Below are 19,255 nucleotides of genomic sequence, written 5' to 3'. Positions count from 1 at the left end.
GGCTAGGACAGCTCAGAGAGGAAGGAGCTGGAGACCAGGGGCTAGGACAGCTCAGAGAGGAAGGAGCTGGAGACCAGGGGCTAGGACAGCTCACAGAGAGGAAGGAGCTGTGGAGACCAGTGGCTAGGACAGCTCAGAGAGGAAGGAGCTGGAGACCAGGGGCTAGGACAGCTCACAGAGGAAGGAGCTGCGGAGACCAGGGGCTAGGACAGCTCACAGAGGAAGGAGCTGTGGAGACCAGTGGCTAGGACAGCTCAGAGAGGAAGGAGCTGTGGAGACCAGGGGCTAGGACAGCTCACAGAGAGGAAGGAGCTGTGGAGACCAGGGGCTAGGACAGCTCACAGAGGAAGGAGCTGTGGAGACCAGTGGCTAGGACAGCTCAGAGAGAGGAAGGAGCTGTGCAGACCAGGGGCTAGGACAGCTCAGAGAGGAAGGAGCTGTGGAGACCAGGGGCTAGGACAGGTCCAGGCACCTTGGTCAGAAGGAAGAGTTCAAGGGAGTGTGAAGAAACTACGCATCTATGCATGGAAGTTATAGGGCAGTCTGCTTTATTAAGCAAGTAAATACAATAATCTTATTTAGTTAGAATTTAGAAAAATCAACAACAATAATGTGTAAAATACATTTTAGGGTAAAATTTGTCAAATATGGACACAGCTACAGCAAATTAAAAGATTACAATAACTTAGTTTTGAAATGAAATGGTCTGAACTAAGCAGTGCTGAAACAGATTAAAAGGGAGAGCCGGGAAAGGAGTAATTACAGAATAAAGGAGGAGGAGGTGGCAATGCATGGTACCGCGTCATATCCAGAGACACATGGACATCAATAAAGGAGGAGGTGGCAATGCAGGGTGCCGTGTCATATCCAGAGACACATGGACATCAATAAAGGAGGAGGTGGTAATGCATGGTACCGTGTCATATTCAGAGACACATGGACATCAACTCTCGGGAATTCTTGGGCTAGAAATACCCTATGAATTATGTAGTACGGGACTCTGAGAAATACTCAGCTTCCCTACACCCAAGATGTTCTCACTTGCCAAAGAGCAATGGCAGCGCCTTGTCCACTGAGGTGAGGGACACTGTGCCTAAACATCAGAGCTACCCTTTTAGGGCTTCGGTGAACTGTGCCAGTTGCCTCAGCACTTACCAACACGGCTTTGGCCCCTCTCTGTCTCTGTCTCTGTCTCTGTCTCTGTCTCTGTCTCTGTCTCTGTCCCTCTCTGTCAGCTAAGGCTACCAGACAAACTGTAACGCACAGCTGCACTCAAACTAAAACCAAGAGCCTACGCTGACCTAGTACTCACCACAGGTTTACATGAGTATCAGAGAGGGCTACAGGCCCTTCACCGAGTACCTTCACCGAGCCTACCCTCACCGAGTACCTACCACATGGTTTACTTTGGTATCAGAGAAGGCCACATGGCTAATAGTACCTTCGCTGAGTGTTATTTGATGATGTTTTCAAAGTCCGTGGTTTAGTGGAAAACATAAGACTGAGAACAGGTGGTTTGCTTCAGGATTTTGTTTGCCTACAGATGAGAAACTGGCACTCGGAGTGATCCCAGATGGCAGTGGTTCCTGGCTTACACTTGCAGCGATAGCTCCCTTGTGTTTTGTGCCAAGCTAGTTACTCAAAATGTTGGCATGCACATGAAATAATTGGGGTAGCATCCCAGAATCTTCCCCATGATGCCTTTGAAGTAAATCTAAGAACATGCATTTTTGTGGTAAAATAGATAAAAATGACCACCAAGGCCCATGGATGAAAGAATGAATAAATAGCAAAAGCAAAAGAATTTCTTCATGCACGGCCTGCCATGGGGACACCTAATGAAAAGGGCCTTTTGTTAACCGAATAAATACCACAATGTAGATAGGCACAATGGTTCACACTGTAATTTCAGCATTCAGAATGCTACGATAGGAGTTTGAGACCAGTCTGGGCTACATCGTGACTTCCAAACCAACCTGGATGACACAGAAAAACTTCATCTCAAATAAAAACAAAAAAAAGAGAAAAAAGAAAAAGATAGACCCACCATAATAGTCTAAAATTCCATTCTGCATTTAAAATCATAGTAGTTCATTTCTGTAGTAATGATCCATTAAAACTGACTATGCAAGAAAGCCAAGGAAGAAGTATATGTTGTATAATTAGAAGATTCCCAAGTATGTGGAAGGCTGAATTGTAATCAACTGGAAATGTAGTTAGTAATAACAATTATATAGCTCTATGTATGGAAAGTAAACTTCTGAAGGAAAAACCTGTACTAATAGGACCGCTGCTGTCCTGCAGAGAGATGAGCATTGCGGTCAAAACCAGACTACTATTTCACATCAAAGTAAATAGAAAAATAATGATATTATAAAAATTATTATTGAAAAGTAGCCCTAAGCACCTTAAGTATCCAGTGCTGAAAGATAGACTGGAGATTATCCAACGCCTTATTTCAACAAACACCTTTGCTCTAAAGATGTTTTGATTTACCTAAGTTGAACATAATCCTATTGAGAAAATCAAATTTGATGGCATCATCTTAAAACACAGAAAATGCATTCTTCTGACTTAAGTAGCAGCGGCAAACAATTTCCGCAGTGAATAGAAGAGATCATGTTTTATACAGAAGGACAATGAAGAATAAATCCGTTACCGCTGCAGGACTGACGCCGGTGGTGCTGACGGCTACGCCTTCTTGAGAACTGATAATATTTTTAATCCTCAGATCCAAATCCCGAACAACTTCCTCTACAGCTTTGTAGAAAGGATCTCCACTGTTGTGGCCTTTGATCAGCTGCATCTTTAGCACCGACAATATCCGGCCCCCTGCCAGGCTGAAAATAGAAAGAAGAGTGCACTTCTGAAAGCTTTGTAAATGACAGTAAGCTTATAAGCTGGAAAAAGTATTTTTCAGTGTTAACACCTTTCAAAGAATATAACACTGACCTTACAGATCAAATAGCAAAGCATTTGAGGGAAAGAGAAAAACCATGAGCAACAAAATAAAGTCTTTCTAAAACCCAGCATGGCACAAGTTACATCTTCCTTGATTTGAAAGCTGAGAAAAAAATATTTTAGTTATGTATGAAATTGATGCAGATCAAATGAATTTCTATTTATCTGATATATGTAAAGTATGCAACTTTATACACTACTAAGACAAGAAAAACTGTCACCTCTCAGTGAATATCTAGAATGTTGCCTTAATCTTAAAACCAACTCAATAAGCTGCCACTGAACTCATTTTCACAGAGATGAAATACCTTGTCCTAGATCACATGGTCTTCCAGGACAGGAAGAGGAAAGAAGCCAGATCTGAAAGAAATACTTACCCACCATGCAAGAAACATTAGTATATACAGAAGAGAAAATTAAGTTAGTTAGTAATGATCCGAGCAAACCAAAAACTAGACTTAGGGCCAATAGACCAATGTTTTTTTTTTGTTTTTTCAAAACCTGAAGTCAGTGTTTCCTTATGAGCCTGAATCTGGGTTGCAGCTGCTGCTCCCGGTATTGGCACAGGCCCAGTGTGAGAAACACGGCAGGATGGTCTGCTCTGAAGAAGTCAGTGGTGCCCAATGGCGTATGAGGCCTCTCTGTTGAAGCCATGAGGTATCCCGGGAAAGGGCGTGCCCAGGAAGATGTGTCTGGTGTGACGTGGAGTCGTGGCAAATCTGCCTCTCTTTACCTTGGGGATGCTACTATACTTCTCTTCTGTAGTAGCATAAAGGAAAACTATGAACTTAAGTTTCTGTCCTCAATACCTTATCACCGGGTTATACATCTTAGTCAGGTATTCTAACAAGTATGTGACAATGTGATTGATGGGGTAAATATTTGATCCAAATAGAAAAGGAAACTCAGGAGGCAGCCAGAGGGCGGAAAGTCCAGTCGTAACTCACTAGTCCGGCCTCTCCCACATCCCCTATCGTAGGAATCATATCCCGGCAGCCCTCGCTCCCGATCCTACTCTTCATTGTGTACTGAATTACTTTCTCCGAGAAGGGTACAATATAGCTGCATTTGTACCACAGAGGACTTGCCATGGAGAGCCAGGTGGGAAGCATTTCATGCACACGTCAGCTCTGAGAGGGGAATTCCATTTACACTCTTCACTGCCCGTCTCCACTGAACACGCGGGAGAGAACGGATGTCGTTGAACGAAGGAGCCCTGTTCTAGCTGAAGACTCCAAGAACAAAACACTCAGCTTCGAACACACAGAGATCCACCTGCCTCTGCCTCCTGAGTTCTGGAACTAAAGGTGTTCGCCATCACCACCCTGCAAGTCGACTAGGTTTCTATAGGAACCCTTGCATCGGGGTACACAGTCCTTGTCCGTCTTTACGCTGGCGGATCATCCCTGGAGGGTGATCATGTCTTCCTATTAGACCTCAGTTTGAGCTGTCCTGTAGACGTTAGTGGCTTTACAAAGGGAATTTCTGGATTGGAGCGAGTGCTCATTGGGTAAAATGCTGGCCACACAAGCATGAGTTCCTGGGTTGGATCCCCAGCTTACACATCACAAGCCTGATGCAGTGGAGTGTACCACAGGTCTGGGAAGGTGGAGACAGGCAGAGCCTGGGGCACACAGGTGTGCTACCACAGGTGCCACAATGCGGACAGCTCCTAAGGGGCTGATCACTGGATTCCACACATGTCCACAACCCCCAACCACACACTCATCCTTCCCTCCCACAGAAGAGAATCCAGAATCTGAGAACGCTGTTTGGCCCGCTCCACTTTGACTTGTCTCTCTGGCTTTTCTTCTCCACCTGATCCTTGGTCTGTATTTTTTTTCTTTAAACACATTTGCCCATTCATTCAAAGCATTAAAAAGTACTTAAAAATGCTATCTGTTATTATTAATTTTTGTCAATGAAAGGGACATTCCAAGGTATCTGTCTGCTGTACTTCCCTAACTAGAGTCTAGGCTGATTCTAGGAAGAACACCTTCACTTATATAAGAACTTTCTTTTCAGCTGTTACTTTAAACATATTTCTATTAAAAGAACAGACAAATTGGGTGAAATATAGCCCAAATTAATCCATAATTAGCACACTGGTACTTTCTGCTGCTCTAGTACTTTCATTAATTTGCAAAAAAAATTGTTTACAATACATTATATTTGTGCTTAAGCCATTCTATCCTTTACTCAGCGTGAATATGAAGACAAGGTTTATAGACCGATATGAGCAATGCGTCTGCCAACTAGGAAATGTTCAGTTAGGTTACCAGCCTGATAAAAATCCTTTTTATTAATAATGATCTTTCAAGTGGCTTTTAAATTTATCCTTTTATTGAAGTAGCTAGGTCAATTACATAGGTTTATTGAAACTACAAATAAACTATCAAAAATATTTTTGATAGAGATTCAAAGGATAATAAAATATGAAAGAATTTCTTAGTTGCAAATTATAAGAATAAAAATTTCAAATAATACTAAGAAAAGGTTATCATTTGGATAATTCGATAAGAGAAAATTGCTGAATTCTCAAGATGGTATAAATCATTGCCAGATTGCATCTAGGAAAATATTTATATGCTTTAACTACTTGCCAAGGTTAATTCTGGCCAACAGCAAACGTTCTGAACACTGCTACTATGGTGAGTTCATACACTCCCTACCAAAGCCAACCATTAGACTTCCTAGTCTAGCTGACAATACTGTAACTTAATTCAACCTGTTGCTTTTAGAACTAGAAGCTCCACAAGTTTTAACCCAGTACTCCAGACCACCCAGCTATGCACTGATTTTTAAGATTAAAAAAAAAAAAAAACATTTGAGGGGAGGAGTATTGTTGCCAGAGGTTTCTGTCCCAACAGGTCCCAAAGTTGTTCAGTCCCAAAGAAATACACAGAGGTCTACATTAATCATAAACTGATTAGCCTATTAGATCAGGCTTCTTATTAACTCTTATAACTTATATTAACCCATAATTCTTGTCTGTGTTGGCCACGTGGCTTGGTATCTTTATCTTGCTTGCTTTGTGTATGGCTTCCTTTGCATTTGGGTGATGACTGCAGACTGAAACTTCCCTGTTCCCAGAATTCTCATTGCCCCACCTCTACTTCCTGCCTGGTCACCACACCTCTACTTCCTGCCTGGCTACTGGCCAATCAGCGTTTATTTAAAATACAAGTGACAGGGTGCAGACTGTTGTCCCACAGCAAAGAATGACACTAAAAGTACAGGGGGATCTTGAGTGGAAGAGAGGAAGGAAGAATGAGTCATTCCCAAAAGATAGAGTTTTTGCTAATTTAGATAAACATTAAAAGGAGAATTTAGAGGAAAGAATTGAACTGTAGCGCCCACTCCATCACACTCGAGTCCCTGGGCAGAAAATACAATGAGGCTGGTAATGAAAAGCACAGCTACAAACTAAATGGATGGAAGAAAATACTAAACAATAGGAACAAATACTTTCATGCAATTGATTACTCTTCATTTTGCTAAACAAAATATAAGGCTTTCCCATTATATATTCAAGAATTTGAAAACTATTTGCTTTAACATTCTTAAAATTATGATTTAAGACACATAAATAGTATCAAAATACTTCTGAAGTCTTTTCAAACAAAAAAAATAATGAATACACGAGACAAGTAATTTCCAGCCAAATTAATATTCTGTACCATATATTTAGCCCATATACAACACAAGTATGCATTAAAAAGCTGTGTAGTAAGCCTAAGTACAGCAATGTGAAATTCTTATAACAATAGAATCTACTTTGGAAAAGCTGAAGCTTCCGAGACACTTCTCAGGTAAAGGTGTGGCATGTGTTTTATGGTGGCACCTACTGGCAAAGTGCAGAAATGCAGCCAGCTTGGCTAAGAAGGCCTCCTGAAGACCTGGCAAAGGATACTGAGCGACAATTTGGATTTTTCCATTTTTCCCCTTCTTTCCTATCCAACTATTTTCATTATATTCCTCAGACCCAATGTTTATTATAATGCCTCCTTTATAAGATAAGCACAAACTTCTCCCCAGGTGCAAGAGGATACAGATCTTTAGCTCTTAAGTTGTGAAGTAAAGAAACAAAGAGGATAAAGAAGCAGGAGTGAAAGGTGAAAGGTAAATTATACACAACTGTGCACATCAGCTACGACTCCGGGGCTTTAGCCTGTACCCAGCGTGGAACCATTGAAGGTCTTTAATCATGATACTATCAAAAGCTATTTTGAGAAGACCACACCAGCATCAAGAAACCAACAGGATAGAGCAATGCAGGCTCAAGGAGCAGAATGAACAATTCAGGTGAAAAAGAAAAGGACAGTGAAAACTAGAAATAAGGTAGCAGTTACAGGAACAAGACAAGAAAAGATGTGAAAATGTTAAAAAAAAAAAAAGTAAGCTAAGACAGCGACCAGGAAAAGGACTTAAGAGACATAAGACTTGGGTCACTGGAGGGGAAAGGGTGAATCCACTCGGGTGGCATGCAGTTTTTCAGAGGAAGATGAATATTAATATTTGGCATACATTAAATTTGAAGTCCTGGGAACTCACTCGGCATTGGTTGGGTTTCCCCAAGGAAGAGATTCGTAAGAATTTCCACGTATGAAGTTAGAGAAGTAGAAGATGAGAGATGACATCACAGAAGTTCTAAGAAGCGGTCAAATATGAGGAGTGGAAACATTCCAGATGGTAAGGATGCACGAGCACAGAGGAGCAGAGGAGCAGAGAGGGGCAGTGAGAGCCGCTGGAGAGTAAACAAGCAAATCATCCTCAGCTCTGCATCAACAACTATGGCCAGCACATTAGCGAGGACAGTAGGCTCTTATGACGTTTACTGCCTACGAAGACATGCATGTCAAGAAAGAAAGGAGGAGACAAAAAGAAAACTAAATTCTCATGAATCTGAGCAAAAGGATGGAGAACTGGACAGAAAACACAGTTTTCTGTGTTTGTCTTACTGTCTTTATAGACTATGGCTAAAGAAGTCAAGAAAAAGTATAAAAGTAAAGACAAAAGGACCAATGGGGCCAAAGTCTGGTAGGTTATCCACACCTCCACATCTGGCTCACTGCAAGTACACCCTTTAGATTAAGCTCAACTGTAAGACTTTTCCAGGCATCTTTCTACACCTTATCACAAGCTCCCAGAGACCAGGACAGCCTAGGTACACCCACTGTCTCTCACGCATCTCATAAACAGGGTGCGTTTTTAGCTTTTAATAGTTTTACTATTTTGAATTACAAAATTAACATACACTTGCTGCTAAAAAGAAAAAGACCAGATTGTTAAAGTGGACTCCTTAAGCTCCCACTTGAAGATAGTATTTAGATGCCGACTTCCTTAGTGCCTTCCTCAGAAGATAAGAGTATTTGTTATGACCAAACTGAACACCTCAAATAAAAGGCTGCTAAGTTGACGAAATATACTCTCTCATATTGGGTGCCTAGAAACAATTCCATTCCCAACCATTTAGTCAGTTTCCCCAACCATATAGTCCGCTGAAATTTTAACAGATTCATTGAACTGAATGTTTGCATTTGTCTTAGCTTTCTTCCCAAACTTTACTCAAGTCAAAAAAGAGCAAAGCAGATTTTTTTAATCCACACAGGAAAGAAAAATACTGGTAATAGCAGAGAAATTCCGTCAAAGTAAAGACAGAGCAGTAGACAAGCACTAACTACCCTCTTCTACCATGTATAGAAGGCAGGATCACTCCGCAGTGCGAGCCAGGGAGGACCCAGGGCCAGGGCCAGGGCCAGCAAGGCCCGAACATAAAGGGGATAACACTGCACACTCCAGCTCGGTGTCAACAAGCCCGTCCATCACAGGGCAGAGTTTAGGCTTGCGGGGATTAAAGCATGGACTTCTGGATAATTTGGAAAGACACAAGAGATGATGCTCAGTCCCTAACAAAAGGGCCAACTGACCACAGTGCTGTAATTAAGCCCAGTACACAAGGCTGCTTATCGGCATTTCCTCATTTAAAAAGGAAAGGGCGGTTGGAATCACCATACCTTCTAAGGATACAGGCCCAAACAAAACTCTAACCAGAAACTCCTAGAAAGCAAATACAAATGTTAAATTCCTCTTGCTTTTTTTTTTTTTTTTTCATCTTGAGGGAAGGTCTCACACTGGAGCCCTGGCTTGAACTCAAGCAATTTTCTTCTCTCAGCCTCCTAAGTGCTTGAAACGGGTGTGAGTCACCACACCCAGCTGAAGTTAAATATGACTAACAATCTTAGAATGACAAAATATGGTAAGACCATAAAAAGCCAAAAGTGAGAAAAAAAAATGTGTTTGCTCCCCATTGGCTTTTATTTTCTTCTTCTTTTATTCTTGTTACAGGAGGGGCGGCGCACTTGGCACTCCGAGGACACCTTCCAGGGGTCGACTCTCTCCTACTCAGGGGCAGGAACAGAACTTGGTCACCAGGTGTTCACAGCAGGTGCCCTCATCTGCTGAGCCACGCCCTTGTCCACGAGTTGGCTTTTAAGAATAAAGCTGTCTGAGCGAGAAGAGCTCACCAATGGAAAGCAGAGCCATGAGGTCCAGAGGACAGGGCGGGGGCAAGGAAAACCCGCGAGGTACTGATGAAGGTGCCCGGCGACCACTCTGAGGCAGGCCCAGCAGGCAAAGGTGCGGGGTAAACGGTGGCAGAGACTCTGTCTTCAAGGGCAAGGGATGATTTGGTAGAGAAACCAATATTAACACAAAATTTGTCAAGCTTGGTAACTAATTGATGAATAACAAATAGGAAACAAATCAAAAGAAAAAAGTAGGGAATTCGAAAGTGAAATATCTCTTAGGTTCACATTTGAACACTTGGTTCCCACCTGGTGGAGCTTTTTGGGAAAACTGCAAACCTCTCTGAGGAGGTGGTTCACTGGGGCAGGTCTTGAGGCTTCACACTATGGCCTCACTTCCTTTTTAGTCTCGGCTTCTGAATACGGATGCGCACATCCGCATTCCTGCTCTTATATTATAGATACCCATATGAGATACAAAGCGATTCAGAACAAAATCCTTTAAAGCATGGAATTTGGGGTTGGCTCAGTGGGTACAGATGTTTGCTGCCAAGCTGGACAACCTGAGTTCTGTAGCACAAATAATAAAAACCCAGATATTGGGGTTCAACCAGAAGAACATAAAAGCAAAGCAGCCAGCCACTGGCTCTTACTTCTACCTCAGACCGAAAATGGCGACCCTGCCTCCAGGAATCTCAGAATGAGACTGAGCTGAGAGCTGTCTTCTCCTGTTTTATATCCTCTCTAGGGTGGGGATTAAAGGCGTGCACCACCACCACCCAGCTTCTATGGTGAACTGGGATTACAGGTGTCCGAGGCTGACCAGGGTGGCTGTTCTACTCTCTGATCTTCAGGCAAGCTTTATTTATTAAAAAGCGAAAGAAATATCACTACAGAGTTCAATCCCTAGGACCCACATGTTGGAGGACCAACTCTTGTCGGTTGTCCTCTGGCCTCTATTCCCATGTCATGACACACATGTGATTCATTCCATCCACACAGGCTTACACATACATTAAGTAAAAAAGAAAAGAAATATGGAATTTGATTCCTGGGAAGATGTTTCTCAGGATGACATAAAAGAAAGTCTGCTGAGAAATATTTAACTATGTAAAGGTGGGTTACATTTGTTTATTTAAGTAAAGATTGTTGCCTTTGTTTAATTACATAAAGATGTGTTGACTGCCTAAGGCACCTGATTGGTTTAATAAAAAGCTGAATGGCCAATAGGGAGGCAGTAGAGGGATAGGAGGAGCTGTCAGGCAGAGAGAATAAGTTGGAAGAGGAATCTAGGTGAGAGAGAGAGAGAGAGAGAGAGAGAGAGAGAGAGAGAGAGAGAGAGAGAGAGAGAATATGATGGAGATGCTTGGGGCCAGCCAGCCAGGCAGCTGCCAGAAAGACAGACACGGAGTACAGCATACAAAATGAAAGAAAGATAAAAATCCCTGAGGCAAAGCGTGGATGAAGAGAAACTGGTTAATTTAAGTTGTAAGAGCTAGGGGGACTGATAAAAAGTCTCCATGTCTTGATTCGGGAGCTGGCTGGGGTCAAAGAAAGCCTGCTGCAAATGTCTATCCGTGACTGGACTAATGCAAGGCCAAACTCTGCTGCTAACTGACTATGCCATCCAGGGTAAATGGACTGATCCCAATGCTTCGGTCACCTCATCTCTAAACCAGGGATAGTAATGTTATCTACCATGTGAGACCTTATACTGATCACGTAATAATCTACACAAAAGAGTTCAGTACAATGTTCAATAAAAAAAAATGTTCAGTAAGTATCAGCTACTTTATTTGAACAATGCTATGGTGGCACACCAATCAAAATGATAGCAATTCACAATTTTTAACAGGTCTAGCCCAGTCCTCCTAAAATTACTACAAACCAAACAGCTAACATATCTGCACTAGAAATGGAAGTCTATGAAATTTAAAAAGAATGTTTACCTCTAATATCACATAAAACAAATACTAGATAAAAGATTTGCAGATGGAAAAAAAAATCTAAAAAATAGTCTAGCGGTGGTGGTGCACATTTTGAAGCCCAGTACTCAGGAGGCAGAGATAGGCGGATCTCTGTGAGCTCGAGGCCAGTCTGGTCTACAAAGCAAGTTCCAAGACAGCCAGGACTATTACACAGAGAAACACTGTCTTGAAAAATACAAAATACAAAAAAAAAAAAAAGAAAGAAAAGAAAAAAAATAGAAAAACCCAATTTCCCTCCTCATTCTTGGTATTGGTTTCCTTTACTGCTAAGTATAAACACTTTAAAGAAATTACTTGGTCACCTCCAGTTCTGAAAAATTTGTCTCTTCCATATGTAGAGTTAAATAATAATCATCTTCACTAAACAAATTTAGTTTGAGCACAACTTTTGGCTTCCACACACAAAACAATAGTATCATAGCAAGGCAGAAATTTGGAGAGGAAGGTTATGCAGCTATGATTTATTTAGTTTGATATTTTGTTTCATACTGATGTTTGGTGATTTCAATATTCCCTTCATTCCTACCTCTGATTTTGTAAACTTTTAAAAACAGATTAATAACAAACATTTATAATTTATAAATTATTACCTTGGATTTCTTATTTCTCCAAGAATTTCATCCAACTTGTCAATGAAATTGATGAAGTCAGAAAGCCCTTTTACATGTGCCCGCAGAGGATCGGATGGGGACGGGGCATATCCCTTCCCCCCAAGCTCTAGCGTTCTAATAAACGAGGTGGCCATCTGTGAATGAAGATGGAAGTTAAATTACAATATAGCTAATGAAGCCAGGAACATTTATATAATCCTAGGTATATGGTTACAATATGGTTACATTGAAGAACATTCTATGGATCATGTCACATATTGAGGAGCAAATAGTCACAGGAATGAGTGCCATGTGGACTGCAGGTAACTATCTGCAGGTGAGACTGTGATGCTAAGGCAATGTTGGAGCAAGGATGAAAGAATAGTCGTACCTTAAGAGCAGATGACTACTATTCAGACTTTGCTTAGAATACAATTTCACTTATACGGCTAATTGGCTATTGAAATCATCACGTAGAAGAATTCACTTTCAATGCCAATGACTCTGTTTTACATGGGCCCAAACCTTCACTTCACCTTTGCTGAGAAACAAGACTTGCACTGGATAATCACTGGATTCCAGCAAGTTTTTACATCCAGGATAAGCAGGTAAAAGTCCTATCTTTACACTGAGAAAAATGCATATTTGATAGTTATCGCCAAGAACATCTCCGTCAAAAAGATACCATGTTCTCAAGCAGTATCTTCCAAATTATCCTAAGAAAGGCACATTATGGAATATCAGTAATTTGTGGGGAAGTTCTGGGGTCAATGGTTTGAGGAAGAGCAACAGATGAAATAACAGGGCTGTTCGTAAGACATGAGGGCGTTACTTCAGTGAAGGACTTCCCACGGCCCTTGATACGCACATATGCATTGTGCAACCAATGTCTGAAGACTCTGCCATTGGAAACACTTGCTCAAGAAGAGTTTATCAAAGCCAGGCACGGAGATACACGTTAATCATGTATCACCACTTGTGAGACAGAGGCAAGGGGACTAAGAGTCTGAGGGCAACTTGGGCCGCTTAGTAAAGCACCACAGAGAAAGAAAGAAAGAAAGAAAGAAAGAAAGAAAGAAAGAAAGAAAGAAAGAAAGAAAGAAAGAAAGAAAGAAAGAAAGAAGATTGTATATTTATTTATTAGGACTAACAGCCTATAATATATAATTATGTAGAGAATACAGCTAAAGAGAAATCCCCCTTTGCTAAACTTGGAAGACACAGGAAAAGATAAAAAAAAAAAGCAATGGATTTTCAAATGCAGAGGTAAAATATAAATTAACTATTGTTTCATTATAATTACAAGAAATCTACATTAAAGGTCACTGCTCAAGGAGTTATAAACAGTCCTGAAAGTGTAAGCATCCATACCAAAAACATGGACAGCTGTTTCTCTCGAGCAGCATGCTTCAAGGTGGTGAAGGCCTCTCTCCCCAGTCCTCGATCAGGGATGTTGAGAACCTGAGCCAGAGCCAAGTCATTCTTTGAATTCACTAGCAGGCCCAAATAGGAAAAGAAAATTTTCTTCACCAGTATCCGTACCTGTACAGTAAAGTATTCCGTTATTTTCGTTATTTCAGTTGTCCTGAACCTCTTTTCTATATTCAGGAAGAATACGCAGAATCTGTAATCACAATTCTGCATCTCATTCTTTAGGCAAAAAGAATAGCCAAGTTAGATAACTTGAATTTTCTTACAGTAATGAACTTAATAACAAGAAAATATTAACAATAATTAATGGAAAATTGTTCTTCAACATGATATAAACGATAGTTCATAGAGGCCTTTCTGCTGAGGTTTCATCTTATTCGTCTGCATAAGCCTGCCAGGAAATAATGGCTGAAGATAAAGTTTCCAGAACCTTAGAGAGGGAGCCGTCCGGTCCCTGGACCCCAAGTCTATATCCCAACGCCAGACACACAGCTTAAATGAAATGCTTAAGTCTGGAGAACTACTAGAGAGTGACTGACATTATCAAATAACTAAAGATCAAAATGAATAAGATAAAACAAATGTTTAGAAAACATTAGTGTTGACATTGACCTTTGAGAGCATTAACAGATTTATTAAGAAATACATAAGTTATATGAAAACATATTAAATATATGGAAAAAATCTTAAGAATTACTACAAAGTTACAGTAATAAGCAAGACAGGGAAGTATATTCCAAAAAGACATATACACCACCCGGGAGAACCTGAAGAGAATCCAGAAGCAGATGAACAAAGCCACAGCAACAGAAACACAAAATCCAGTGCCATCACTGAGACTGGGACAACAGATCTCCAACATCCACAGGAAGACAAATGAACCTCAGCCAAAAGCTCACACCTTTTATGAAAACTAACCCCAAATGGACCACAGACTTAAATGTACAATATAGTAAGGCAACTTTTAGAGCAAAACATAGGAGAAAAATCCTTAAATCCTAGAGTGGGACAAAGAACTTAGATTTGACACCAAAAGCACACTCGGTGGTTGGCGGGGGAGGGGGGGAGAACAACTAGATCTCAGCAAAACCCAACTCCTTTTATGGACTCTCTTCATGTTCCTTTCCCTTCAGCTATGACTACCTCCCACAGCTCTGGGCTTGTTTGTTTCTAGTTCTCGCTCTCATATCGTACGCCTGCAATTTTTCCTGCAGATAACAGATTTTCGGGCACTGAGCTCAATTCATAAGGACTTCAGAAACACCGGAAATTCAGATACATTTGCCCTGCAATGTATCATCTCCAAACTCTAAGAAAGTATTTTCTTTCAATTTTCTTAGCCCAGTGTAAAAGGTGGAATGTCTCCCTGTGGACTGTTGGCCACGGAGAACCCCCCCAACCCCCAAAATTTACAGGCTACCACCACTGTTTCTGGTTGCCTGCCAGAAGTAGATAAACGGAGCCTGCTGCTGAAGATACAGGTAGCAGGGCATGGAGTAATCAAATTGGAACTGACCTACCTGCTAGGTTTCCTAGCTCCAGAAAGTACTATGCAGGCTACTAGCAGGAGAAGGCTGTCAGTGGTCTTACCTAGCTAGTCATGTGTATGCTACAATACCGACAAGCTAGGCAAGATGTGCCAGAGGCACAAGGCACGAGAGTGGGTTGAACATCAAGGGTGCAACCAGGCACTTTCTGACCCATATTACAGAAGGGAATTTGTGCCTGGTACCGTAAACCTGTTCAAAAGTCCGTGACTAGGGTCAAGAGGGGGTGGGGGGAGACAACTATTTCTGCTGTTTCACTGAATGCATACGGTGTCATGTTGTCAAACTACCCTCTGAATATGCATACAGCAGTGCTGCTCCCAGCCAGAGTCAGAGTGTCTCTTTACAGCAACAGTCAATGAAGAGACTCACAGCTGGTGGAGTGCCCCGCCCTAAGTGAGACAGCTGTACCCGCCCCAACCCCATGCTTTCCCAGAGCTCAGGGAGCATCCAAGGAAAGAGAACAGGAAGACTGGAGGAGCCTGAGAAGAAGGCAAGAGTGTGAAGCGATCTTTGGAGCATGCGCACTGACAGGCACGGTGGTTATCTCCACAGGACCTGCACCACCCAGCACTCCAGTACCATGAAGAGGGGACACAGAGGACTCCAGCCCCAGCTGAGAAACGGTCGGCAGGTACAGACGCTGGAGTCAGACGAGCCCTGGTAAATAATCATATACCCATGACCAGGCAAGTGGCCATAACTAATCTCAATAGGTTAGTTTTTAAATGCATGAAATTAGGAGGGGGGTATGTTGAGAAAGGAGGTTAAGAGAGGGGAGTAGAAATGACTACTATAAAAATGCATCATGTGCATTTCTGGGGGTTTGGATGAGAAGCCCGCCCCAACCCAGGCTCATATATTCGAATACTTGGCCCCTGGTTGGTGGATATGTTTTGGAAGGATTATGTGTTAGCAGAGGTATGTCACTGGTGGGGAGGGGAGGACACAGGGGCAGGGGGAGGCTTGAGGTTTCAAAAGCTCTAACTATTGCCATTTAGCTGTCTCTCTGCCTCAACACATAAGCCCCCAGCTACTATTCCAGGCCATGGCTGCTGAGCGCCATGCTCCCTGCCATGATGGTAATGGACGAACCCTCTGCAACGGAAAACTGTTTAGTTCCCATAAGTTATCTTGACCATAGAACATCTTCGCAGCCATAGAACAGTAATAAGAGAGCATATATAAAATTGCCAGAGAAGGAATAAAAATTATTTTAACTAATTTGTATCTGTTCTGTCTTTCCACATTAAAAATGTTGAACTGTAAAAGAAAATTGAATAGATAAAAAACAAAATCATTAGGAAGACTCTTCTGGTAAATAGTAAGTAAGCAGATCCAAAATTAATGTACATTTTAAAAGAAAATTTAAAGATAAGCTTTGATTTATTTAAATATGCAAATGTAAAATAATTTTTTGGACTTAAGAAGCACTCATAATTAATAAAAAGAAAAAAACACCTTAATCAGTGCCCAACCAAAATGGTGGCTCAACTCTAACTCCCAGCATTTGGGAAGCTGAGGCAGGAGAATTACTGGGCATTTCAGGGCAGCCTGGACTACATAATAAATTCCTGGACAGCCTGAGCTACAGTGAGACCATGCCTCACAAAAACAAAAAATAAAGGGAAAAAAAAAACTTCATAGGATAGGTAAGCTTACTGATAAAATGTTAACAAAATTAGGGTCAGGAAGTAGCACACGCCTTTAATCCCAGCACTTAGAGTAGAGAGCAAGTAGATCTCTGAATTCCAGGGAGGCAAGCCTGGCTCACAGGACTTTCAAGGCTATCCAGGGCTACAGAGTAGGCCCTTTTCAAAAACAACAACAACAAAAGGAAGAAAAACATCAAAAGAAAAAGAAAACAGCGCCCAAAGATTAACCCTGAGAGGGAGGTAAGGGGGAGGGATGTTAATGCCCTGCTCACAGGGCTGCCTCAGCTCCCCTGGCTAGCTGGACCCTCCCTCCCCCGCCACATCTCTCCCATGCAAGTTCCACCCCAGCTGAGTAGCTACTGGCGACACCTGAGGGCTTGGAAAGAGTCATTCTCAGGGATGCAGCCCTCAGAGGGCTGTCCATGCCCAGTGGATGCTCCTACACCGCGCTCATGGAAGCGGCACTAGGTGGACTCAGTGGACTGAAATACATGTGTGTGCACACGCGCGTGCTCACACACACACAGATATAATTGGAAAGAAAAAGTAGGGATGGGGAGGAAGATTATATATATATAGCCATACATATATATATAAAGCCAACCTTTAAGCACTCACACCTACTACTTGCTCTTTAAGGCTCACAGATCCCGCTTCTCTGATCCAGGCCGCTGGGCAAACACTGGGGAAAGCATCTTGGAGTCCTCACAGAGGAAGGGCTTCTTGAAGCTCTGGCTGCAGCTGGACCTGCCTCCCTCTCATTATGGTCAGATAACATGACAGTTATGGTTTCTGTGCTCTTGTATGTGCAAGTTAGTGTTTAAAAGGCTCCTTGGAAAAGCAGTCCATAAATGCAATTACGACATCCAGAAGCAGGGACGCAAACTGAGGGAATCCCAAGACGAAAGCTTTAGCACAGCACCAAAAAATGAGAGAACTCATCTATTTGCTTAATAGCCGATTCTATCCACACCACAAAGTACCTGCAGCTTCTGCAGGCTGGACAGCTTTAATAACTTGTGACTGCTTCGCACTCATTCCACCCTCCTGCAAACCCTAAGATGCAAATATCCAGCCTTAATCTGAAATCGAGGTTTTTAACAACCACAAAAAATTTACCTGATTTCCTCATTAAAATCTTTCCTTGCTAAGACATAAATGCTTGTGAATAACGGCACATGACTGGACTAGAACTGGTATTGGTACACTGACACAATTTTTTATTTGCTTAATGGTCAGTTTAAGCAATAGTTTAACAACTTAGGGGGAAAATAGAGTAAAATAAAATAAGGAAATAAAAGAGCATTCTTAAATTGATCTTACAGTTCCATGAGAAGATTCTGATGCGCCGTTAAGAAATGTACTTGACAATCAGAACACACCTCTCCAAGGTATATCCCCCAAAGACACGTTAGAATTTAAGTATGCCGACTTTTAAAAATGCCGTATCAGTTAGGCATGAGCCTAAAGGGTCCCTAGAAAGGAGACAAAGCACCCTCGAGAGAGGGAAGATGATGTCGGCAGGGACAGAACCAGCTCTGCAGATCACGGACACGTGGAAACTGAGAAGGCACAGCCAGCTGAGGGTTCTGGGGACGCCAGTGTGAACTGTGTGACTTTTGGAGGCTGAACAGTATGCGAAAGTATTTTTTGCATCAAGTTCTATCAAAAGTAGTCTGTTTAGCACACATAACCCTTCACCACTGTGGCAGAGGGAGCGTGCGTTCCTAACAATGTTTCCAAAGTTGACTTGACTGATGTGCGGGAGAGCCTCCCCTTCCTGCTCGTCCTGAGACTCTCTCGACTCTCACTTGACACAAATTCCTTGGGATGTGGGCATATTCACTTTTGTGCCTTCTTCCCCCTTCCTGCATCAGCACAGAACTCCCTTAAGAGCAGAAATCCGTTAGGGCCTGATTCCCTGAAACTGGCTTTAGGAGTGTCAGAGATGGTGTGCCTCCTCAGGACGGTGGGTCCTTCCCATACTGTCGTCTTCAGACTGGTGGTTTTGCCATTTTCATCCACTTCCTGAAAGTCAGGGTCAGTCTGAAACCTTAAACTTAGTGTGGAACATTGGCCTGTCCACAGTGTTAAATGAAGCCTTCATCGGGCTTTATAGAAGCTCGCTCTCTGTCACCCTAAAAGATGGTTGAAAGCTGCATGCTGTTAATGACTGCCTATGTCTCACCTGAAATATCATGATTATAGAAAGTATATACTTAATAAGTAGAATATAGCAAGGCTTGGAACAAAATAGAAAATATAGCTCAAAAAAGAAACCACCGTTTTTTATTTTGTGTGTATGTGAGTGTGTATGTGCGCTCACACTGGTTCACATGGGCTTGGGATGGAGTCTGTTCTACCACTTATCTACACCTCAAGTCACTCTCAGTGTTTCCTAAATAAAGAAACCCTGTGGATACAGTGAAATCCCAGCCCTTCCTGAGACTCTATGGATACGGTGAAGTCCCAGCCCTTCCTGAGACCCTATGGATACAGTGAAATCCCAGCCCTTCCTGAGACCCTATGGATACAGTGAAGTCCCAGCCCTTCCTG

General features: G+C 42.1%; 1 protein-coding gene across 1 annotated transcript in view; it reads right to left on the bottom strand.

Annotated features, from left to right (window-relative positions):
• Parpbp (PARP1 binding protein) overlaps positions 1-19,255 on the bottom strand; it is a 39,568-nt gene that overhangs the window by 6,569 nt on the left and 13,744 nt on the right. Inside the window, exons 5-7 of the mRNA XM_013350315.1 lie at positions 13,438-13,608; positions 12,067-12,221; positions 2,660-2,840 (exon numbers count right to left, since the gene is read on the bottom strand). Of these exons, the coding sequence (XP_013205769.1) occupies positions 2,660-2,840; positions 12,067-12,221; positions 13,438-13,608 (507 nt within the window). The remainder of the gene's footprint in view (positions 1-2,659; positions 2,841-12,066; positions 12,222-13,437; positions 13,609-19,255) is intronic.

Source organism: Microtus ochrogaster, chromosome 24 (assembly GCF_000317375.1).
Source record: "Microtus ochrogaster isolate Prairie Vole_2 chromosome 24, MicOch1.0, whole genome shotgun sequence".
NCBI lineage: Eukaryota > Metazoa > Chordata > Mammalia > Rodentia > Cricetidae > Microtus > Microtus ochrogaster.
This window is presented reverse-complemented; position numbering and strand designations above follow the sequence as displayed.